Below are 25,562 nucleotides of genomic sequence, written 5' to 3'. Positions count from 1 at the left end.
AAAATGGGGGGAAATAGGGGTGACATTTTGACGTTGTGTGCGTGCTGCGAAAAACGTGCCTGCGTAAAGAGCACTGAGTACACAACAAAGCGCCCGTAATGAAGTGTTCCTAAGGAAAAAAGGGTGGGCAGGCAGGATCCTACCCAACTGCCTGCTAAGAAGTCAGTTTGTCCCCAGAACTGCCCTATGAATACAAATGTGCATTTGGCCCTTATTTTTTTAAATTACGTTCAAAACACTATGTCATTTGTGCTTGGTGCAATTTAATATGTTTTAAACCCATTAGGCTAGCTGTATTTTATGTCCTGGTTGCTCTGCAATTCTTCCTTGACCTCTTAGGCTCCCGTCACTTAATGTTCTCTAGGGGAGATGGCTGGAATATTTTTGTTGGCTTTTAGAAGTGGGTGGGGCTCCCTTTTTTTGGCCTGAGGGCCAGATTCCTTGGTGGGCAGGAGCTGGCTCTAAGCTTATGGGACCTTTTGTCAAAACACTGGTTCCCCTCTTACGTGGGCCCAGGTAAGCTTGCTTGATGCATGCAAGAGTTTGGCAATTGATGGGAATCGGTAAGAGGAAATATTAATTATATTTAATCCTCTAGAGAACCGTGTGTGGGGGTTAACAGCAAAGGAAAAAAGTCTGAATTCGAAAGTATGGGGCCTGCACCCAGAGAGCCCCAGTAGCAGAGTTTAAATGCTATTGTCAAGCAGTTTAGTGAAACATAGGAATAGTTTATTAAACCTTATTTATTTCATTCTGCTGTGTGAAGCAGCTGACCCCCTTTTACCCTCCTGCAATGAAACAGACTACACAGTGAAGTCAGTTGAAAAATGCTTTACTTACTTATCTGAGGCAACAAACATGCATTGTCTTATGCAGCAGCAATTGGAAATGCAGCTAAAAATATTCTTAGTAGAAATACAGAAAGATAGCTTCAGACATGTGTCTGAAGCTAGAAGCCATGTTGAGTCACGTCCGCCTCCATTGCTTACAGCGTGGGGAAGGAGGGTAAGGGAAGGAAAGGAAGAAATATACCACTTCCTCCCTCACTGGGGGTGAGGAAGCATGACCTAACTCTGTGGTCCTTAACCCCTTCATATACTAACTAGCAAAATCATGCAGAGTTTTGTTTGGCTGCTAAACGTCCCACAGCAACCAGCACTGGGTGGCTGGGATTCGCCATGTTAACTTACTACCATACCTTGACGTGCTGTTATATTACAGAAATTAATATGGTGGCTGAGGGTGCCCAGAGCAGTTGTCGGCACAGCACTGGGCCCTGCCAGCACATCACACACACACACAGACACACACCGGCAACTGCCCATGGAGGCTTTGTGTTGGGTCTGCAAGCAAAGCAGGCGCATGTCAAGTATTGTGGCCTCTGCGCAGGGGGCACATTTGTAAGAATTAGCAGTGACTTCCGGAAAGTGGATCGCAAGGCTTTCGCCTGCCTTTTTCCACAAGCTCTGCAGCAGCTACCTCTTCCACCGCTGTAGTGGGTGTTATGCAATCTCACCTTCAGGAAGCGGGTGATGCTAGTGGCGTCAGCCAGTGCAGCAATTCAGTCAAATAAACTGCTGGAGCCAGTGAAACAGTGAGGCCAGAAAGTATTGATCGCCTTCCTAAATAAGAATCAAACAGGAAGGGAGGACTTCCTGGCTTTTTGGAATGGCCCTTATAAGCTGAAGGCTGAGGGTGAATCGCTAGGGAACCAGAACTGGTCCCTTCAGAGTAAATCTCTGGCTACAGCCTTCCTTGAGCATGAGTATTGTTTTTAAATTTCCTGTAAAGTAATTCAATTCTGAAGAGGCTGGCTTTAAGTAATCAAATCAGAATGGCCCTTCTAATGCAGCATCCTGTTTTTACAGTGGCCAGCCAGCAGGACCCAAGCACAAGAGCCCTCTCCCCTCTTGCATTTCCCAGCAACTGGTATTCAAAAGCATTACTGCCTTCTACCATGGAGGGATGTGGGTGGTGCTGTGGGTTAAACCACAGAGCCTAGGACTTGCCGATCAGAAGGTTGGAGGTTTGAATTCCCACGACGGGGTGAGCTCCCGTTGCTCGGTCCCTGCTCCTGCCCACCTAGCAGTTCGAAAGCACATCAAAGTGCAAGTAGATAAATAGGTACCGCTCTGGCGGGAAGGTAAATGACGTTTCTCTGCGCTGCTCTGGTTCGCCAGAAGCGGCTTAGTCATGCTGGCCACATGACCCGGAAGCTGTACGCTGGCTCCCTCGGCCAATAAAGCGAGATGAGCTCCGCAACCCCAGAGTCGGTCACGACTGGACCTAATGTTCAGGGGTCCCTTTACCTTTACCATGGAGGTAGGGCAGAGCTACCTTGGCTTCTAGCCATTGATAACCTTATTATTCTCCATGAGCTTCTGGTTCCAGTTGCTGTTTTACGCTTCGCAATGCCCCTGATCTAGGGCCACATTATGGGAAATTAGAATGGCAGCTAGACAAATAGGAAGAGCCCTGGTGAATCCGACTAAAAACTCATTTGATAAGACATTCTGTGGCTGGCCCAGATGCCTATCGGAAGACCACAAGACCATTGCAATAATGGTAGGGGTCAGGGCCAGATTTAGGTTCGATGAGGCCCTAAGCTACTGAAGGTAATGGGGCCCTTTATATATCCAGCTGTCCTTTGTCAACAACAAATTGTCGCTGTTTTTTGTGTTGAATATATGCTATATGGTAATTTATGGACCTAATAGGTATCTAAAGCCATTTGCACATAACAAAATAGGTATTTTATCAAATTAATTGTTGAACTGAAATACAGTTAAGAAGTATATTAACAGTGAAATAATGATTAAGTTCTAACTTGAAATGATCAGGGGCCCATTACTTACATCATAGGAGCCCACACAAAACACTGTATGTAGGTTTTATTTTATTTTGTTTTGTATCTTATATTTTGGAAATGTATATGCAGTTTTTTTCCCTTTACATTTTTTGGGGGCCCCCAAGAGAGTGGGGCCCTAAGCGATAGCTTGTTTAGCTTATACCCCCATCGTTCAGCCCGAACACTGAGATCCAGCACCGAGGGCCTTCTGGTGGTTCCCTCATTGCAAGAAGTGAGGTTACAGGGAACCAGGCAGAGGGCCTTCTCGGTAGTGGCGCCTGCCCTGTGGAACACCCTCCCTTCAGATGTGAAGGAAATAAGCAGCTATCCTATCATTAAAAGACATCTGAAGGCAGCCCTATTCAGGGAAGTTTTTAATATCCCGTTGCTTGGTCCCTGCTCCTGCCAACCTAGCAGTTCGAAAGCACATCAAAGTGCAAGTAGATAAATAGGTACCGCTCTGGCAGGAAGGTAAATGGTGTTTCCGTGTGCTGCTCTGGTTCGCCAGAAGCAGCTTAGTCATGCTAGCCACATGACCCGGAAGCTGTACGCCGGCTCCCTCAGCCAATAAAGCGAGATGAGCGCCGCAACCCCAGAGTCGGTCACAACTGGACCTAATGGTCAGGGGTCCCTTTACCTTTACCTTTATTCATTGTATCAAATTGTAAATTTCAACAGAAGTAACTCATAAAGTTCAACAAACGAACAAAGCAGAAGACCCAGTGGATCAGATAATTCTCTAGTCAGTTCATGCATAAGGTCCATCTGTGTAATGGTGTCTCTTCCACCTGTCTGTTCATAAAGCCCAAACAATCCACATGAAAGGTTTTTACAGTTCCACAAAATCCTATCACAGAGTCTAGACAAAGATTTCCGGAATATTGGCCTTGTTTCGCTGTCCTGGGCTTCACCAGTAGTTAAAGCACATATGTGATATTACAAGACAGTGGATCTTATGGCATAGTAGTAGCTGTGGACCACTTTATGAGTTACTTCTGTTGAAATTTACAATTTGATACAATGAATAGTATACCTTATTTATCTAAGAACCCAGCCGGTTACGTCTCGTGTGTTTATTGAGGATGCTTTACGTGACCGTAGGTTGGTTTGTTGTTGTAATCTTAGAAGGTTGCATAATCTTAGGAGCAGGCCTGGCTGTGGCTATTGTGAAGGGACCCTTCACTTGTGAATTTGCCAGTACACTCCTGGCTGTGTGAAGAAGACACAGCCAAATAAAATTTAATGGTGGAGGGAGAACAGAATTGGTGGTGTCCCGGCTGGGTCTCCCTGGGCTCTGGAAGCTGCCCAAAAATGCCAAGTGGTACTGCTGACCCCCAAAAGAAACATGGCTGAGCCACACTTCATATTGATGCTTCTTGCCAGATATTTCAGTGCGATTGCCTGCCGGGTGTCATTATCTCCTCTCTAGGCTTCTCCTCTGAGCTCTTGTTTTAGTGAACGATCCCTCTTTTCCTCCAACACTTTCCTCTGCCAGATATCTGGGGAAGACGAGGAAACAAAACAATTACGCATGTTGCATAGAGGGGAATCTTGGGGGATTTTAATGAAACACGGCATACCCTTTTGAACTGCTTCTTAGAACTTTGGTTTTCTATTTTTTTAAAAAACCAAAAAAAAGCAGAAAGAATACCTGCCCGGTCCATTTAGGAAATATTAGCCTAAGGACCAAAATAGAAATAGAATAAACCTAAATGGGGACCACCCATACCTGCTACTGAATCAGCGTGCGGCTTGGGTTTTCTTCCCCCTTCAGATCCACGAGAAGGAAGAGGAAGAGCTTAACGAGAAGAGTGAAAATGACTCTGGTATTAACGAGGAGCCTCTACTCACAGCAGATCAGGTACACAATCTTCCCTTGGCCTTTCCTGTGTAAAGGATGGGAAATTCTAAGGCACCTTCTGCCACCCGCTCGGCAAACGTGCTCAGCCTTTTCCGAAGAGCGGTGTTTGCCCTTTAGGCAACCCCTCTTTCTTTCCAGGCTCAGCAAATCTGCCTTGAGAAATTGCTCACAACGGTGGCTGGAGAGCAGGTGGAGATTTATGGGCATCTCGAATGCTTTCAGATGTCGGCTTTGCCATGCATCCCCCTACATTGGCTGCAGAGCAAACAGAAAACATGTACAGGGTTGTCACCACACGACTAACCTGTAGTCCCCAGACCATCTAACATGTCCAAGATTTCAGAATGAAACAAACCCCCGTGTTGCAAAGAGAACGTCAGCAATGTCTAGGCAACACGATGACCATATACATACGCAATAGGCAATCTTTATAGAATTCCTTCAAACCATAACAAGTACAAAGACAAGCTGTGAAGCTTTGTGTATTCAGCAAATATGATGTCCAACGCTGAACAGTGATTCCGGATATTGACTACTGTTTCGTAGAATTCTTTGTCAGCGTGCTGGGAGGATGTAGAATTGCTTCATAAACTGAAAATAAAGTTTTACAGACGATGACCTGCATTCACATACCACTTTACAAAAATTATAAACCATAATACATACATACTATAATAAGATGGGTGTCACAGCTTGTCTTTCATCGTACACAGTCTGGTACCTCGCTTCATTTAAAGATTTTGAGAGACTTTGAGACTAAAGATTTCATTTAGTGCTTGTTTTGGTTTGAAGGAATTCTATAAAGATTGTCTATTGTGTATGTAAAAGGGACCCGGGTGGCACAGAGCCTAGAACTTGCTGATCAGAAGGTCAGCGGTTCGAATCCCCGCAATGGGGTGAGCTCCCGTTGCTCGGTCCCAGCTCCTGCCAACCTAGCAGTTTGAAAGCACAAAGTGCAAGTAGATAAATAGGTACCACTCCGGCGGGAAGGTAAACGGTGTTTTCGTGCGCTGCTCTGGTTCGCCAGAAGTGGCTTAGTCATGCTGGCCACATGACCCGGAAGCTGTACACCAGCTCCCTCGGCCAGTCAAGCGAGATGAGCGCCACAACCCCAGAGTCGGCCATGACTGGACCTAATGGTCAGGGGTCCCTTTACCTTTATTGTGTATGTACATGGTCATCGTGTTGCCTAGACATTGCTGACAAGATTTCAGAATGGCATCTCTTCATGGAGGTGATGGGAATTATACCTGAGACCACCTGCACGCAAAACAACCCTTCTGTATGTGGCGTGAGAGGGCATTGTCTTTGCCTCAGGCGGCAAAATGTCTCGGGTCATCCCTAGGAGTCCCCAAAGCAGGCAATGGAACATTTTTTAAAACCAAAACCAAAAGGGAAATTCCATCCTGGGACTCTTCCCAGGAAGCACTGGCTCCTAAAGCTGAGAATCCTCCCTGCTCAAACTGGCCAGTGGTTTTCAACACCATCCCTTTCTCTCATCCCTCACTCATCACACTTTTTGGAGGAAAAATTCCTCCCCAAAATCTTTAGATCTCATATCTTCCGCCTGTGGCCTTGGGGGGACTGGAATATGGAGAATGAGAGAGAGCATGCGTGAATTACCGTATTTTTTTGCTCTATAAGACTCACTTTTCCCCTCCTAAAAAGTAAGGGGAAATGTGTGTGCGTCTTATGGAGCGAATGCAGGCTGCGCAGCTATCCCAGAAGCCAGAACAGCAAGAGGGATTGCTGCTTTCACTGTGCAGCGATTCCTCTTCCTGTTCTGGCTTCTGAGATTCAGAATTTTTTTTTTCTTGTTTTCCTCCTCCAAAAACTAGGTGCGTCTTGTGGTCTGGTGCGTCTTATAGAGCGAAAAATACGGTAGTATGTGGGTAGAAACAGCCTCAGCCGCCTGTTGACCCAACATTGCTATAGGATAAAAGGTCCATCTGAACAGCTTCTAAAAATAAACATAGACCTGACTGTAGTGTAACGCTGTGTTTTTGGGTATATTTTGCCCGGGCATAAATGTGACAATTGAAGTAAATGCACAAAAAACGGCTTCCGTCTTTTGTGGGGGAGTGCATGAATGACACAATCACTGCCGTTTTCACCAGCTAACTGGGAAGCTTATGAGGGGGATGCCATCACCCCTCAGGAGTAGAGCGCATCCTTTGTGTGCAAAAGGTCCCAGGTTCAAACCACTGCATTTTCAGGTAGGGCTTGAAGAGACCCCTCTCTGACACCCTGGCTAGCCACTGCCAGTTACTGTAAACCAGGGATGGAGAGCCTGGGGTCATCCAGATGTGTTTGAATTACAACTCCCATCACTTTTGACTATTGGCCATGAAGTTTGGGCCATGTAGCCACATCTGGAGGACCACAGGTCAGCACATTTTAAAAAAAGGAGTTTAATCAGTCACCGATCTTTGCTATTCTTCTAGCTTCCAAGTTCTGTCTTGGGAAGCCTCTAAATGCTTTCAGCATGCGGAGTTGAAGATCCTTGAAGCAGCAGGAGATGGGAAGGGGCTCTCTCTGTCTGAGACCCCGGAATATCACAGCCAGCTAGAGCTGCAATACTAGATTAGATAGACAAATAGTTTAATCTCATATAAGGCAGCATCCTTTATTGCTAACAAACATCTAATAGGGGGTGGGTGAGACGCTTTAGAGTCATGGGGTACTGCACAATGCGATCTGATAGATTTTTTATTTACTAAATTTCTATATCACCCTTCATTCAAGGATTACAGGGTGGTTTACAATATAAAGACACAAAAATACACAACATAGTAAGATTTAGAGTTGGTGCTCATGCTAGCTGTTAAATTTCACACCGTCTTTCCCCCACAGAATCCATATACTGTGGTTCAGTGGGATTCTTGCTTCTGTCTCTCGGGTTTGAGGAGTGAGTGAGTCGGTCATTAATATCGGGAGCTTATTCCATACTGAGAGGCTTTCAGCTGCACCTGAGAATTTCTGTTCGTTACCATGGCAATGATACTCCATTTATTGAGCAGCTGCAATGACCCACTGTTATAAGCGGTGTTTTCAGCAAGGAATGCAGGAGACTTATTTACTTTTGAAAGATGGCGGCCTTGATAAGAAAGAACAAAAAACAAAAACAAGTGATCGATGGAGGAGAGCTTTGTTTCTTTTCCATGGAAGGCATTCCAACTCTTAAATTGGTTTTAGGAAGGGCAATACTGCTAATAGTGTCAAAATATTTGAAGAAGAAGGGCCATAGAGCGTTTCCCCCTAAAGTCTGGTTGTAATCCCTGTTGGATTGCTATTGGGTCAACCTTGGGATCCAGACACGTAGGTGTCAAGAGACATCCCACAGGAACAATTAGGAAGTGCATTGGGAATTGGCAGGTGGCCAAGTAATGGCCGCTAACTGGAAATCTTCCAAACCATTTGATAGATAGCAATGGCGTAGTAATATTTGGGAGAGACTATGCCTAACAACAATCATAAAAGAAGGAAGAAGGGCAAGCAGCCAATACAGTCTGCATTATACATTTCAAGCCCTATGATACCGCTTTAAAGAGGCATGGCTTCCCACAAGGAATCCTGGGAAGTGTAGATTGTTAAGGGCACTGAGACCCCCATGTTCCCAGAGCTGCAATTCTCAGAGTGGTGTAACACTCAATCCCTCTCCCCAGAGAAGCAGAAAGATGAACACAATAACAACCCCATGTGTGGGTAATGAATTTTGTGCAAATTGTTATATCATCATGTCAAAGCATGGTTCTTGTTTTAAAATATTGGCAGCACGGTGCTCATCAAGGATATTGCATATTTCCTAAAGTGTATCGGGATGCCTTGTATCTAGTCTCTGTAAGGATTTGTGGTCTGGAGGGAAGCCGGAGTGGAAAGGTCAACAAAGAGTAGCTCGGACAAAGGATCCAGGCTAGAAGAGGGCCTGGCGTAGAACCCTATTGGTCCCTTGTGTCACCTGATTTCTCTTGCCTCGGTAGCTGCAATACCACCTTCTGGCCGTGTGAAATGGTGCCACTGCAGCACACCAGAGGGCAGCCTATCAGCAAGCGGCTGCAAGGATGGGGGCGGGGCTGATGGAGTTGGTGTCCAGCTACATCTGAAGACAACCTGGTTGGCAAAGACTGATGTGGAGTGCTAGGTTCCTCCATGACTCAGTACCCAAATATTCCTTGTAGTTGTGGCGATCACACAGGGCCCCCGGACGTTTGACGGTCTATTGACCCTGTGCCACCATTTCTCCTCACGGGTAATCACGGAGTCCAGACAGTTGTTAACATTAACAAATAATCAAGTTAATTTATAGGCATGAACAAGCTTATGGTTTCAGTTAATTTTTCTTAGCAGTTTCTTAATCCTAGTTCCGTAACTGTTCTATGCGTTCCTAACAACTTCAAACTGATTATTCCAACTGTCTATCTGACTCCACCTAACAATTCCTTTCACTCCCTCACCACACAACTCGACCAACCCACAGACTAAACCTTCCTCTTCCTTCTTCAACTCCCAACTCTCAACTGACTTTCGCACAATACTGACTCTCACTCTAACTACTCCTATCAGTTTCTACTGGCCAATCAGATCACACTCATTTTTAACCCTTTCCTTATGACCCACCTAGGAGGCAAACACTACAGTAGTCTTCTCCTTAATAGTGACTTTGTGGCTTTTAGAATTGTGTACTATGCCTTAACACATCTGGGTTATTTTGAGACGACTGGATTGTTCCTAAGCATGTCCATGATTCCCAGATTTTCTTGGGCGCGCTCTCACTTTTCCTCCATGGTTCTCTCTCCATTTTATCATCACAACCTGTGAGGTAGGGCATGTTATGTTGAGAGATAGTGACTGAAGTTGAGCCAAAAACGATTTTGATCTTTTTTTTAAAGGTATTTTCAGTCTCTTAGATTGTAAATTTATAAAGTGTAAAAGACCTTGAGTGTTTTGAGCAGGAAGGTGGCATACAAGTGTAGCAAATAAATGTGTTTGGACTTGGTTGTCATTTATTGCATCTGTGTGTGTTCACGTTGTAACCTAGATGATTCAGCTTTCATCAACGGTATTTAAAGTGCCTTGATAAAAATAATAATGAATGGTCCCTATAAGGTACATTTGCCTAAACTACCCAACAGGTACACTGAAGAAAATGTATTCTTGCCGAGAAATTTAAACATCAGCTAACATTCCATTTTGTCTTGGAAGAAAATAAATAATACACAGCATTTTCATAATAAAATTTAATGTCTTTCTTTCTTTCTTTCTTTCTTTCTTTCTTTCTTTCTTTCTTTCTTTCTTTCTTTCTGCACTGAAGCCAAACATAATTCTTAAGCAGTTCGTTCTTTTTGCAGGTGATTGAAGAAATCGAGGAGATGATGGAGAATTCACCAGACCCCGAAGAGGAAGAAGATATTTTGGAGGAAGACGATGGTGGAGAGACCAGCAGCCAGGCCGACTCTGTCCTTCTACAAGAGATGCAGGCGCTGACACAGACCCTGAACAACAACTGGTCCTATGAAGGTGAGGGCATTTGGGTCTGGGCTATAAGGTCCAGGGAGGATGATCTGCTGCTTTCTTAGGGACAAACTACACAGCACATTAGCTTCTAATCTGTACCTTTAAGTCTAGGGTTTCTTTACACAAATCCCGACCTTTAACACTTTACCCACAACAATGGTCCCAATCTGGATGCTGGCCCCACCTGGAATTTGCAGGGGGCGGGCGGGAGAAACTCTCACCCATATGATACACCATAAAGCATTCTTTAACCACTTTAAATAGTTATGGCTTCCTTCAGTGAATACTGGGAACTGCAGTTAAGGGTGCTGACCTTACAGATCTGCAACTCGCAGCACCCTTAACAAACTACAGTTTCTATGATTCTTAACGTGGTAAAAGAGTGCTTTCAAAGTATGTTGCATCTGTGACTTCCATGAGACATCTACAGGAGATCTGATCATAGATCCCCAACATCTTGTCTCCTTTGACGTTACTGTAAGATTGCCTCCAAGTCTCCACTGGTGTTCCACTCACAGCACAGACCTTTGAAGAGGAATATAGGAAACTGCCCTGTTGGTATAGTCAAGACCTGTAGTTTGTCTGGTTCTGTATTTCTGTGCTGGCAGCAGCTCTCTGGGGTTTCAGGCAGGGAGACATTCCCATCCCTACCTAGCGATGCCAGGGATCAAACCTGGAAGCTCCTGAAGGTGAAGTAGATGCTGTCTACTGCTGAGCTGTAACTGTTTTCCCCTTGAGTGACAGTGGGGCCTGGTGCAGCCAGAGCCAATGATATGTAAAGTAAAGGTAAAGGGACCCCTGACAATTAAGTCCAGTCGTGGCCGACTCTGGGGTTGCGGCGCTCATCTTGCTTTATTGGCCGAGGGAGCCGGCGTACAGCTTCCGGGTCATGTGGCCAGCATGACTAAGCCGCTTCTGGCGAACCAGAGCAGCGCACGGAAGCACCGTTTACCTTCCCGCCAGAGTGGTACCTATTTGTCTACTTGCACTTTGACGTCTCAGGGATTCGAACCGCCGACCTTCTGATCGGCAAGTCCTAGGCTCTGTGATTTAACCCACAGTGCCACCCGCATCCCTCCAATGATAGGTAGAGCCAATTAATTCTGGTTTTGTCTCCACAACCCTTCCTCCCATGTTCTTCAAGGGCAACAAGGAGGAGGAAGCTGGAAACCAATACCACGTCCCAACTGTTTGTAAGTGCTTGGAGGGGCAGTGTCCCCATCTCCCCAATGGACTAGCCTTCACTGCAATGAGCAACACTCAATAATGCATTCCACTGATCTGTTCTCTGCAAAGTGGTGGGGTGTCCTCATGACAGCTCCGTTCTTGTGGAATATAGCAGAACTGCATACAAGTGATGATGTCTTTCTTTTTATCATCAGTATGCAGATGACACCCAGCTCTACCTCTCTTTTAAATCAGAACCAGTGAAGGCAGTGAATGTCCTGTGTGAGTGCCTGGAGGCGGTTGGAGGATGGATGGCAGCTAACAGATTGAGGTTGAATCCTGACAAGACAGTAGTACTGTTTTGGGGGGACAGGGGGCAGGCGGGTATGGAGGACTCCCTGGTCCTGAATGGGGTAACTGTACCTCTGAAGGACCAGGTGCACAGCCTGGGAGTCATTTTGGACTCACAGGTGTCCATGGAGGTGCAGGTCAATTCTGTGTCCAGGGCAACTCCATCTGGTACACAGGCTGAGACCCTACCTGCCCACAGACTGTCTCTCCAGAGTGGTGCATGCTCTAGTTATCTTCCGCTTGGACTACTGCAATGCACTCTATGTGGGGCTACCTTTGAAGGTGACCCAGGAACTGCAGTTAATCCAAAATGCAGCAGCTAGACTGGTGACTGGAAGTGGCTGCCAGGACCATATGACACTGGTCCTGAAAGACCTACATTGGCTCCCAGTATGTTTCCGAGCACAATTCATTGCGAGAAGTGAGGTTACAGGGAACTAGAGAGAGGGCCTTCTCGGTAGTGGCACCCGCCCTGTGGAACGCCCTCCCATCAGATGTCAAGGAAATAAGCAGCTATCCTATTTTTAAAAGACATCTGAAGGCAGCCCTGTTTAGGGAACTTTTAAATATTTAATACTGTATTGTTTTTAACACTCGATTGGGAGCTGCCCCGAGTGGCTGGGGAAACTCAGCCAGATGGGCGGGGTACAAATAATAAGTTATTATTATTATCATTATTATTTAGCATGAGCTCAAAACGTCCAGTTTATGCTATGCTTTAACACTGGTTTATTTATTTGTAGGCTACCCCATCTTTAGATCCTGGGGTGAGTTACAGTTTTTCAAAGCAAGCAATAAAGCAAATGAAAATGGGCACAAAATGCCCTGCCAAGTACATAAAACCACATGCCAAAGCACCCAAGCTTAACCCTGGATGCTAAAAGCCCAGCTAATTAAAAACGATGAAGAAAATGTGTTGCAATGATTCTGAAATAGGTCTGGCCTTGGGTTGCAGTAGGTTTGTGGAAGGGAGCCTAGCCACTCACTCATCTCCCAGGATAAATAAGCACATTTTTAAACATTGGGGACCATGCTTTTCCAAAACATGCTCCTTTCCCTTTTCACATGTAGATGGTTGAGTGGGTACATTGCATGTGCATGCTCCAGACACACAACATAATTTCCAGATTTGGACAGATTTGGTACCTGGTTTTCTGTAGCATTGGGCAACAGTGGCGCCCTGGACCTATTGTTCAGGGCTTTGTAAATTAATATAAGGTTTGCTGAAGGATAAGAAAACTTTAGGGGGGGGAACCTTCATGGGGGGGAACCCCCGAAACAGTCCAACGTGGCCTAAGCATGTTCAGTGGGCATGGAATGTGGATTGACTGATAGGGTGGGGTGGAGACAGAAGACCAGGCGGGAGGGGAAATGGAATGGAGTCTCTGGAAGAGGGCATGGCTGGCTGGCTCCCTGAACAAGAGCACTCTGCACACCTGGCAATGTTTTGTTGCAGGCACATGTTTTATTCTAATTACGGTAAAACCAGCTTCAGAATACCACCCTGCAATGTATAATGGATTGGTTCAAGTCATCTATTCCAAAAGCTTTTAAGCAACTAAAAAAGGAACCTCCAATTTATCTTGCCACATGTTTTGGGGTTGCTATTTTATTATTAAAAAAAGAGCATTTTTAAAATATAAGTTGTTACAAAAACTCCAGGTGGCAAACACCGTGTTGCTTTTCCGCTTGGTTGGGAGAGAATGGCTCTTAGAAGATGATGTTGCCCTACTGCAACACATGTGGTCAACAGTATCAAAAGCCACTAAGAGTTCGAGGTGAATGAGCAGGATCATGCTCCCTTATCTCTCAAATGTAATCAACATGGGCAGCCAAGGCAATTTCAGTGCCATGACCAGGCCAGAACAAATTGAAATAATCAGTTTCCTCCAGGTATGCTTAAAGCTGGACTGCTACCACCTTCTCATGCACCTTGCCTGAAAAGGGGATATTCACCATTGGTCAATAGTTGCTTTGCACCTCTGGGTCCAGGGAGGTTTTCTTAAGGAGTTGGTGCATCACTGCCTCCTTCAAGGCAGATAGCACACACCTCTTCTCCAGTGAAGCATTGGTCATTCTCTGAAGCAATTGATTAAAATTTTCTTTAATCAGGTTGCAACCCTAAAATGCAAACTAACGAGGGCTGCATTAATTAGTTACAGTTCAACACTGCACATGTCGACTTAGGAGTAAGTCCCAGTGTGTTAAATGGATAAAGGATTGTAGCCTTAGATGGACTAGTTAATTTTTTGATTGACTAAGTGGAGCAGTCGATTAAAATTATTTTTTAAAAAATTATGTCTTAAAACTGTAGGTGATGCCTCTTCTCAAATGGTGCCTGCTGTGTATGCTTTTCCCCCATCAGTATTCTTTTTTCCATATTCACATATTTATTAATATCCATTAATTTACTAAAATTCCTAGAACGAGACTGCAATCCTATACACACTTATCTGGGGATAAGTTCCACTAAGCTCAGTAAGGCTTCCTTCTGAGTTGACATGTATTTATTTGAGTGACAGCCCTAAAAATAACGCTTTGCATTAGTAATGCTTAGCATTTATAACGGTATGCATTTATATAGTGCTTTGTGAGTGTTCAGATTAACACTTAGCTTTTTATATAGCGCTTTGTGGGTGTTCAAAACAATGCTTAGCACTGACGTGGCACTTTCTGAATGTCCAAACGGCGACTGTCTCAGTACATCCTTATTACTTCCTTTGGCAATGCAGCCCACTGATATGCTAAGTTGCTTAAACATGTATGTCTGCCTCTTTCCATCCTTCGAAGGCTTGAAGCACATGTCCGTCTCAGAGCTTTCAGAGCTCCTGGATCGCGTAGAAGGTGCTATCCGGGACTACTCCGAAGAACTGGTGCAGCAGCTGGCTCGCCGGGATGAGCTGGAGTTTGAGAAGGAGGTGAAGAACTCCTTCATCACGGTGCTGATTGAGGTCCAGAACAAGCAGAAAGAGCACAGAGAGGTGATGAAGCGAAGGCGGAAAGAAAAAGGGCTGAGTCTACAGAGCAGCCGAATAGAAAGGGCGACCCAGATGCCTCTCAAGGTGGGCAAGGAATTAAAAACAATGATTTAAGATGGAGGCAGGCAACATCTGGTCTGTTGAGGAGGGTAACATCTCAAGGGTTGATGGTGGGCAGGTTAGGGTAAGGTGTGAGGTGAGGATATTTATAGTAAGAGTAATAAAAAGAAATTGTTATTTAGGGGAATTTAATTTAATTCTAAATTATATTCCGGAAACGTGGGAGATTTCAAGGGGTCAAAAAAAAAATGGATGTACCGTGCTATATTAGAAGCAAAAAAAACTTGTTTTGATGAATTGGAAGAGCCGCAAAAAGATTCCATTGAGCACATGGATTGATAATATGGACAGATTAGCTACATATGAACAAATTGCATGTTGATGCAAATTAAGAATGGATAAATATGAAGAAATCTGGAATGAATATTTAAGCGATAAGGCGGATAGCAGTGGAAAGTGGGGGGAGGAGAGAGAGGTGGGAAAATATTGTTAAAAGGGTGCAGTCATAGGTATATCAGTGTATTTAAACCTGAATTGTCGAATTGTGTTATTATTGTTATTATGGTTTTTGTTGTAGTGTCTTTTGCGGTTGTTGTTTGTATTGAAAAAATGATTAAATATATTTTTTTTAAAAAGGGTTGATGGTGGGCGGGACTGAAGCTAGCAGTGGATAAGACCAGGATAAAAAAAGAGAAGGAGCTCATCCCCTTTCCCTCTTTCTGCCACCTCTTTGTCTCCCGCCCTCCTTCTCCCCTTCTGTCTTTCTGCCACTCCTTTCCCCCCTTTTCTTCTCCCTCCTTGACCAGCAGGCTGCAGAGATGCAGGCAGAGCACTCTTGCCAGAGGTGTTAACTGAGAGCTTTCGGAGGGCAGGAGGCTTTTGAAACCAGGACAATGGCTCTCCAGAGGTTTCCCACCCCTGGTTTAAAAAAGGAGGAAGCTGAGCTTGATTCAGAAGTGGAGACCAAATTTTTACTACTCGTCATTTATTTATAACACTCCCCCCGCCCCCAGAATCGACATAGCAGGAAACTGATGCTGCCTCCTGGCCAGCTTAGTCCTTGCAAAATTACCCCAAGAGAAATTCTCATCCACCTAAGCACACAGGTCTCTTAGCAGTTTATGGCAGAGATGGGTTGACTTTAGGCTTCTGTGGTCTGTTGTTTCGGGGTTTTGTTTTTTTTAAACACTAGAATTGCTATCCTGCACTGATGAGCTTCACATTTATAAAGCAAGCATAACCGGGTTCTCTTAATAGTTGCAATCCTATGCAATCCTTACCTTAAAATAAGCCTTGCTGAAATCATTGAGACTTACTTCTAAGTAGATATGTTTAGGATTGTGCCGGTAAGGATGGGGAAGTTGTTTCGGTTCACTTTTAAAGGCAAATCTCTTGTAACTCACTCTACATGGGGCTGCCCTTGAGACTGACCCAGAAACTCCAGCAGGTACAGAATGCCGCAGTGAGACTCCTTACAGGGTCCTCACTGTGGGATCACATTCACCCAGTGCTATACCAGCTGCACTGGCTTCCGGTGGAGTACAGGATCAGGTTTAAGGTGCTGGTTTTAACCTTTAAAGCCCTATACGGCCTAAGACCCTCGTACCTATGGGACTGCCTCTCCTGGTATGTCCCACGGAGGACCTTTGTTTTCAAACAAAAATATCTTGGAGGTCCCAGGCCACAGGGAGGTTAGGCTGGCCTCAACCAGAGCCAGGGCTTTTTCGTCTGTGGCCCTGATCTGGTGGAACGCTCTGTCACAAGAGACTAGGGCCCTGCGGGACTTGACATCTTTCCGCAGGGCCTGCAAGACAGAGCTGTTCCACCAGGCCTTTGGCCAGGGCACAGCCTGACCCCCTCCTTTGGCAATCCTCACAGAACTCTAGCCCAATGGTTGCCATTAATTTGATTTGAACTGATTTTATAATGAAATGATTTTATAATGTTGTATTATTTTACTGTTGTTAGCCGCTCTGAGCCCGGCTTCAGCTGGGGAGGGCGGGATATAAATATATTTTTTTATTTTTTTATTATTATTATTATTATTATTATTATTATTATTATTATTATTATCTCATCTGAACTCCCCCCAATCACATGTGAGCAGAAACAGAGCCATCTTTTGAAATTCAGCATTGCTCTGAATTTTGCAATGCAGTTCTCCAGCCAAACAATGTGTAGAGAAATACATGTACTAAGGTAAAGCATGCCTGTGTAGGTGAAAATAACATACAACAATGCATTAGATTAAGTAAAATATAATCAATGGATTATTATTATTATTATTAATTGAATTTTTATACCGCCCTATACCTGGTGGTATAAATGCATTTGGATGAAAATACGCTTCATGAAAATGTGTATGTTAGTAAAGTTCGCCTACAGGAACATAGGAGAAATTCACACCAAGATGCTGATGAATTTTAATGAGCACTTTAAAAAAGTAGTAAGAATCACAAACTGATTTGGAAATGTAGAGAACGGAACTATGGAAAAATAAGAAACAGAGAGAAACCAAATGGACAGATTCGCTCACCCTGAGCTGTAAGACACACAACTGATATGTACCAAGTGACCCATTGTATTGACTCTTGTTTGAGAGAATATTAGACACACCTTGCAGGATCAAAGACCTCCTGAGCTGAGCATTGCTTGCAAGAATCCCAACAACCACTAGGTTCCCAGGCACAGCTTTACCCAGATGTGTAGAATGCTGATGTGAACTTTAATCCGTTTTTAGTTAGGTTTGCTGTATTTCATAAAGTGAAAACTTTTTAGGCAAAGTTGTCGAGCTTTTTTAACCAAAAAAAAAAAAAAAGAGAGAGAGAGATGTTTAGGGAAAATGGCAAAAATGACTCTGCCAACATGGGTTGCCATACATTTTGCTGATTTCCGCCCGGACACTGCTTCGACTGCAGTATTCCGGGTATGTCAACCCTAGTTTATCACTGGTTTTAAATTTTTGGATGCTTTGACTAGTTGTTTGTGTTGCTGGAATTTATGTATAGGTTGGGGGGGGTTGCCCCTCCAGCAGATATCATGCACATGCAGCCCACTACCAAAATCAGCACAGTCACCTTTGTGACTTTTGTGATTTGTCCCCACAAAACACTTCATCACAGTTTCTTCCTATCTATTCAAAGGGCCTTTGTTGCATGTTACCAAATGTAAGAATTCACTGATAAATGTATCTATGCACTGGCTCACTGGGAAAACTTCAGAAATTCATATAAACATGTGAGCTCAGCTACTCAGCAGCCCCTCTGCCTGAGTGATAATTCCTGGCATCCTGATACCTGAGTGCCAGACAGGTAGCCATTCCAGAAATAAGAAACCCAGATGAAGACAAAAGGGTGAGATTAACTTGGCTGGGAAAACAGGGAAATGTAAACATCTCTTTTGTTACACTTGATGGGTGTTTGGTGGAGGGCAAGGAGAACCATGGGGCAGGGTCCAGGATGCTCAGATGACTGCCACCAGACCTCCCCTTTCATGATGTAACCATGATGTATTAGTGATGTAGTTTGGGGGTGTGTGTAACATGGGGATTAGCAGCTAATAAAAGTTTGGGTGCTCTTTTGTTCGGGGCTTCCATCTTGTTTCACCTTGTGGCAGGTGGGAGTCCTGTCGCGACAGTCTTCAATAAAGACCAAGCCTACTGGCTGCTGTTTTGCCCTGGTATTCCCGGCTGGTGTCCTTGTTTTTTGTCCAAGTGAGCCCTCAGATTTTTCCGTTAACATGTGTAACTGTTTTCCCCTCATTGCTTTATTCCTTTTATAAACTTGCTTTGAGGATTTTTACAATCAAATTTTATGAATAGAATGGAGGGAAATAAATCCTGTCGTAGAAACTTATGGGCAAATCCTAATGTGCTCTGTTTTCTCCTCTGTGTAGCGATTCAGCATGGAAGGCATCTCAAACATTCTGCAGACTAGTATCCGGCAGACATTTGGGAACTCGGCAAATGATAAACAGGTGAGTTCCTCTTCTGAGGAAACGAGACTATTTATTTATATCCGAAAGCATTTCTCAATTGCTTTATATTTTAAAAAATACATCTAAAAAGAGAATGGAATGGCTGGAATCCCAAGCAGCAGCCCTCACATTGCAACACTTTGTGCATTATCAAGCATGTTATCCCAAAAAAGCATCTTAAAAAGCAGAGACATCACCTTGCCAACAAAGGTCCGTATAGTTAAAGCTATGGTTTTCCCAGTAGTGATGTATGGAAGTGAGAGCTGGACCATAAAGAAGGCTGATCACCAAAGAATTGATGCTTTTGAATTATGGTGCTGGAGGAGACTCTTGAAAGTCCCATGGACTGCATGAAGATCAAACCTCTCCATTCTTAAGGAAATCAGCCCTGAGTGCTCACTGGAAGTACAGATCCTGAAGCTGAGGCTCCAAGACTTTGGCCACCTCATGAGAAGAGAAGACTCCCTGGAAAAGACCCTGATGTTGGAAAGATGGAGGGCACAAGGAGAAGGGGACGATAGAGGACTAGATAGTTGGACAGTGTTCTAAAAGCTACCAGCATGAGTCTGACCAAACTACGGGAGGCAGTGGAAGACAGGAGTGCCTGGCGTGCTCTGGTCCAGGGGGTCACAAAGAGTCGGACACGACTAAACGACTAAACAACAACAACAATCCCGAAAAATGTGTGATGGTTCATGGGGGTGCAAGAATATTTGCTGTGGAGGATTGGCAGACAGGAAAGTGATGCTTTATCTTCCCCATGCCAGATAATTGAAGTGTAATGCCATGTATTGTTTTAAAGAAGCCTTAACATTTTTAAAGTGAAAGTTTGCTTACTAAAGATGCCCTGCTGTACCATTTGTGTTTTTCATCAGTTTGCAACGTGTTTATTTTGAGAACCGGCAGCATTTCTCTCTGACCTATGAATTTGTTGATGCTTGAAGCGTCAATCAATTAAAATGGGTATCATGACTCAGCCAAAGCTTTAGAAGACTAAAATGTGTGCCATGGTTACCTTTTGGCTGTTGAAAGCCCTGCTGTTGATGGGCTGACCTGATCCTTCCTGGACTCAGTGGCGCCATTGGGGCAGGATTTGGGGGCAGATGTCAAGGGCACCTGAGCAGAATGAGGAGGGAGGGTCCTCAGACACACAAAGGCTGGATTACAACATTGTGAAGGAAATCGCAGACCCCTTGTACGTTTCCGAGCACAAGTGTTGGTGCTGACCTTTAAAGCCCTAAACAGCCTCGGCCCAGTATACCTGAAGGAGCGTCTCCGCCCCCATCGTTCAGCCCAAACACTGAGGTCCAGCTCTGAGGGCCTTCTGGCGGTTCCCTCATTGCGAGAAGTGAGGCTACAGGGAACCAGACAGAGGGCCTTCTCAATGGTGGCACCTGCCCTGTGGAACACCCTCCCATCAGATGTCAAGGGAATAAACAACTATCTGACTTTTAGAAGACATCTGAAGGCAGCCCTGTTTAGGGAAGTTTTCAATGTCTGATGTTTTATTTCTTTTTTATTATTATCATTAATTCTGTGGGGAGCTGCCCAGAGTAGCTGGGGAAACCCAGTCAGATGGGTGGGGTATAAATAAATTATTATTATTATTATTATTATTATTATTATTATTATTATTATTAGCACCATTATGTCCCAAGTGCACCACTGCCTGGACTCCACAAATGCTAGCAACCTTGTGTTTGAAATCTTAGTTGAGGCATTCCAGCTTGGAACCAGGACAACCTGAAAGGCCATCTCACCTCTTATATAGCCCATTCATCGCTGTGCTCTTCAAGTGAGCATCTGCTGCCGATACCATCTTATCAGGAGGGTCCTTGCACATCATATAGGAATTGGGCCTTTAGTGTTGCAGCACCCAGCCTTTGGGATCCCCTCCCATTAAATATTAGACAGGTGCCACCTCCAAAGACTTTTCTCTTCCAACAAGCCTTTGAAGCAGAGCCCTTTCCCAACTCACACCTGTATGAGAGATGCTTTAGGATGTGTCTTAAAGAATACATGCTGTTTGCCATCCTGTGTTCCTTTGGATGGAAGGAGGGGGTATAAATGTAATAAATTAAATATATGAAGAGCCCTGCTGATCCAGCAATCTGTGGTCAACTAAGGCCAGAAAGATGTTTGTTTCTGGTAGATGCCTCTGATTTCTGTCCCTCTTGGAAAGAGGATTACTAACTGCCAGTGTCATTCCTTTCTAGTATTTGAACACCGTTATTCCCTATGAGAAGAAAGGGTATCCTCCTTCAGTTGAAGACTTACAAATGCTCACAAACAGTAAGTTCCTAGTCTGTCATGTTGGATGCATCTAAACACAACTTTAAGGTCACACGGGTCCTCTTTGGGCCAAAAGTAACCACTGAGCCTCTTGGGCTTGCTGATTGGAAGGTCTACGGTTCGAATCCCTGCGACGGGGTGAGCTCCCGTTGCTCTGTCCCAGTTCCTGCCAACCTAGCAGTTCGAAAGCATACCAGTGTGAGTAGATAAATAGGTACTGCTGCGGTGGGAAGGTAAATGGCATTTCCGTGCCCTCTGGCTTTCGTCACGGTGTCCCGTTGTGCCAGAAGTGGTTTAGTCCTGCTGGCCACATGACCCGGAAAGCTGTCTGTGGACAAATGCCAGCTCCCTCAGCCCGTCCTCAAGAGCTGGAGGGGCAGCAGGGCTTTACTGAGCTGCTTAGTCTCACTGCCTAACAGCTGACATGCGGGGTAGCGCAGCAGCAGGTGCTGCTGCCCAGCGCGTCAGCTGAGCGAGCTCTGCTGTCCCTCCAGCTCACGTGGAGACCCTGCCCAGAGCCCCAAGAGCCCATAGTTCATCAATTTTGTCTGCCACTCGTCTTTGGTCGGAGTTGTACCATCTTCCCATTTCTGGGCTAACAGAGTCTGCGCAGCTGTAGGTCGTGTACATAAATAGTTTCGTCTGGTCCTTTGGGATCTCTGGTCCTATAATACGTAAAAGAAAAGCTTCTGGTTTCTATCAGTGCTTCCGATCACATGGGCTGCCCACCTAAGACCTTTCTCTTCTAGTGTAAAGAGGGCAGCTGGGCTGAGTGACAGGGCTACTACGGAGAAGGCCTGGCTTAAGTGAGTGTGGTCCCGCTAATCATGCTGTGTTTGTGTGTGAAAATACGTGCGTAGGCGCTTAAGAGACAGGCATATAAATTGTGCCTGGAGCCATCCGGTTTGAATCTAGGTGCTCAATTTTCTCATGTTAGTTTTCTGTCAAGACAGTTGTTCATTTGCCTTTTGAAAATTCTACACCTTCTTGCAAATTCATTTTTCTCTGTGTTTGTATTATCAAATCGTTTGCATATCCCTCTCTTTCTGGGCTGCTACTTACCACCCAAGCTTCTGTCCACCCCACCCCACCCCCGAGAAAAATAGCATGTTCTAGAATACTTTGCAAGCTTCAAAAGCTATTTCATAAACATCCGAATTCTTCGGCTAGTGGATTTAGCCTCTAACTCTGACTGAACAATTTGTGGAACAAAAATGGAAAGGTTGAGATGTTGTGACAGGCCCTTGTGCATTCTGGGAGAATCATTCGTCTCCTTTTGAGTCTCCATGGCAACTGTGTTTTGAACTGACTGGAACAAACACAGCCTTAGTTCTCTTGAAAAGAGCAAAGTCCTATGAATGGCAGTTTTGTGCACAGAAAGAGTTTTGTGCAAGTGACAATTTGTATCTTGAGGCGAAGCCTTGGCAGAGAGGTTACCAGGGATAAATCTGTGGTCTCTCTCTCTCCCCCCCTTAATTAACTGGTGTGCAAAGCAGCATTGGACTGTGATGCAAACATAGGATTTATTTAGATGAGATCAGTTACTGGTCTGGAAGAAATGTCCCTGAATAACATTGAAAGACCAACCAACCTCTCCAAACACAAGCTCTTAAATTGTTGGTATCTAAGTTGCTACCAACAGACCATGAGATGCTATGACTGACATCTGACATGTATGTTTTTCTTTTCCTTCATTCTGGATGGGGATTGGCGATTCTGCCTATTTCCAGTGCGTGTTGCTTTTCACATGTTTTTCCCCATCGTTTTATTACTTTTCCTTTCCACATTAATCTGCAAATTTTAAACAAGAACAACAAATATTAAAACACATATTCACTTGCGAATTTCAATGCATATTTTCTCTCAAAATACATATTGAAATAGACGTTTCCTCTCAAAATAGCCATTCAATCGTGTTTTAATAGGTTTGAACTTTCAAGAACTGTGTTACAGCTAGGGATGAGCAAATCAGTCAGCTGCAGTTTCTCCAATCTTATTCGGTTCTCATTTCCACATCTGTTTGTGAATTCCTTTTAAAATCTGCATGGAAATTCACCAGCATTTTAGTGCAAAGTTCTCCAAACATATCCATTTATGTATGCAGTTATGCCTAATGTGCACAATTTTGCAATGGAGTTTCTGTTAATATAATGCATTTTTGTATATTATTTTCACTATTTTATAAATGTATATTTTAAAATGCACATTTTGTCTGCATATATGCATTTTTTGTACACATTGCTTGGCTGAAAACTGCATTGAAATATTCAGAGAAGTGCACATTTACAATAATGACTGTGTTTTCAATTCACATATTGTTTTGGAAACTTCAAATTAAGTAGATTCACCTTTGAATGCAAACAGCATTGAATTTCTTCCCCCCCATCCCTCATCACAACATTTGGAGAAGTGCAAAATCTATAACACAGCTAACTTCTGACCTGCACATTAGTCCAAGAGGTGAGAATAAGAAGTCTTGCTGGAGCAAGACAAGTTATATGAGAATTTGTAGAAACTGTATTTCTCAAAATTCTCTAATTTTGGGCTGATTTCCTACCCACCGGTGTTGCTCTTAAAAGCTCATTCACATAGGAGTGAAATCTCAAGAAGGACTGAATTTAACTGCTATGCTAAGTAAGCCATTAATAGGATTGTCAGTTTTCTGCGTTGTACAGGACATCTGTCCCTTCATTAGCTATGATCAATATATGTGTACACAGCATAAAACGCATTTAAAGCACATGACTCTCCAGGTTGATACGGAAGTGAGACGCTCTTCAGCATGACCTACTAATTATGATTTTCAACAATTTCTTCCCGCAGTTCTTTTTGCAATGAAGGAGGACAACGAAAAGGTCCCGACGTTGCTAACTGACTACATTTTAAAAGGTAAGCGTCAGCAGCAGCATCTTATACTGAGACCGAGGTCATTGGTCCATTTGAACCAATATTGCCTGTTCTGACTGGTAGCAGCTCTCAAAAGTGTCTCAGGCCCAGAGAGATCTTTCTCTCCATCTGTTCCTTGCTGTTTTAAACTGCAGAGACCAGGAACTGAACCAGGGACCTTTTGTGAGCTATGGCTCCCTCCTTAACGATCAAGGACAGAATAGCCTGCTTATACCAGCTCAGACCATTAATCTATATGGTCTAGTATGCCTACTCCAGGCATCCCCAAACTCAGCCCTCCAGATGTTTTGGGACTACAACTCCCACCATCCCTAGCTAACAGGACCAGTGCTCAGGGATGATGGGAATTGTAGTCCCAAAACATCTGGAGGGCCGAGTCTGGGGATGCCTGGTCTACTCTGACTGCAACAACTGTCTGCATTCTGAGGTCAAGATCTCTCCCAGACTTGCAACCTGAATTCTTTTAACTGGAGATACTGGAGTTCCAAGACCAGTCATTCCAACCCAATAAGTTTCTGAGAGATGCTATTTGCATTCACAAAAATTGCACCCATCATCTCGAATTTCCCTGTTCTGCATTGACTTGGTTCTTTCCTTCTTCTTCCAGTTCTCTGTCCTACCTAAGCGCCATGCTCTGAGCATTGTGATGCCAACACAAGACAACAAGGCCAGTGTGTCATTCCACCACAGGGACTGCATGACGTAATGTAAACTTTTGAATTGTGTATTTAAAGATGTATAGCATTAACCTGGATTAAACAGGAGCAAGAGTCTTTCCTTTGCTGTCAATTTCTAGTCATAGTAAACATTTGAATGCATGAGTGAAGGCAAAGGCTGCTCATTTCTCTCTCTCGACCCCTTCCATCTCAGAGGAGGCCAAGCGTTCTCATTCGCCCTATATCCTCGGCCCATCTTCCCTCCCCAAGCAGCTATGAGACTAATTTGAATACTGAAATAAACTTTCATTTAATTAAAAAAAAAAGTTGTCACACTTCTTGGAAAGATGGTTTGTCACTTAAAAACCAGGAAATGTACAGCGTTTATAAATATTTCCACAATAATATCAAACATTATTAATGTGTTATCATTTAGCATTTTTAATTTTAGCCAGTGATTTAAAAAGCACATTATAAATGTCTCGGTTGTCAGCTTGGCCACCATAACAGCCCCTCCTTCCTGTATACTTATCATGCGCTTATATGGAACTTGTTAGGACATATTATTAGGGCATGTTGCTTGTAAGAGGCGGGGGCAGGAGATGCCGTGAATAAAGAAGTCATTGAAATCTCATTATTGGGGGGTGGTTGGAGCTGGGAAGGAAGCGAGTGGTGAGCCTTCAATCAGTTTTTGCATCCGAAGCAAAAGCAGGACAGATGGCAGATGTCAAGTACCACTGGAGTCTTTTATCCCATCCTTAGAGTGATCAGAAGAAAAAGAGCATTGCCCCTCACCCCATCATTCCTGCATGACCAACTCGATCTTCCTAAATCGGGTCCTCCCTTAAAGAGGGCATGTATTGTGGTGAGACCTGGAAAACCAACACCCTGTGTTGTGGGTGGGTATGACTGGTCAGCCACAACACCCGATTGGTAGGTCCCTCGTAGCTGGG

General features: G+C 44.2%; 1 protein-coding gene across 6 annotated transcripts in view; it reads left to right on the top strand.

Annotated features, from left to right (window-relative positions):
* FEZ1 (fasciculation and elongation protein zeta 1) overlaps nt 1-24,726 on the top strand; it is a 52,632-nt gene extending 27,906 nt beyond the window's left edge. For 3 of the 6 annotated variants that reach the window (XM_053366831.1, XM_053366832.1, XM_053366827.1), the window contains exons 4-11: nt 4,623-4,709; nt 10,058-10,226; nt 12,485-12,508; nt 14,532-14,803; nt 18,674-18,754; nt 20,971-21,046; nt 23,870-23,935; nt 24,561-24,726. In XM_053366831.1, the coding sequence (XP_053222806.1) occupies nt 4,623-4,709; nt 10,058-10,226; nt 12,485-12,508; nt 14,532-14,803; nt 18,674-18,754; nt 20,971-21,046; nt 23,870-23,935; nt 24,561-24,577 (792 nt within the window). In that variant the 3' untranslated portion in view covers nt 24,578-24,726. The remainder of the gene's footprint in view (nt 1-4,622; nt 4,710-10,057; nt 10,227-12,484; nt 12,509-14,531; nt 14,804-18,673; nt 18,755-20,970; nt 21,047-23,869; nt 23,936-24,560) is intronic. The other 3 variants (XM_053366829.1, XM_053366828.1, XM_053366830.1) reach the window with 3 other exon arrangements.
* The last annotated feature ends 836 nt before the right edge of the window (nt 24,727-25,562 follow it).

The sequence above is a fragment of the Podarcis raffonei genome, chromosome 15 (assembly GCF_027172205.1).
Source record: "Podarcis raffonei isolate rPodRaf1 chromosome 15, rPodRaf1.pri, whole genome shotgun sequence".
Classification (NCBI taxonomy): Eukaryota; Metazoa; Chordata; class Lepidosauria; order Squamata; family Lacertidae; genus Podarcis; species Podarcis raffonei.
Note: the sequence above shows the minus strand (reverse complement) of the source record. Positions and strands in the feature narration are given on the sequence as shown.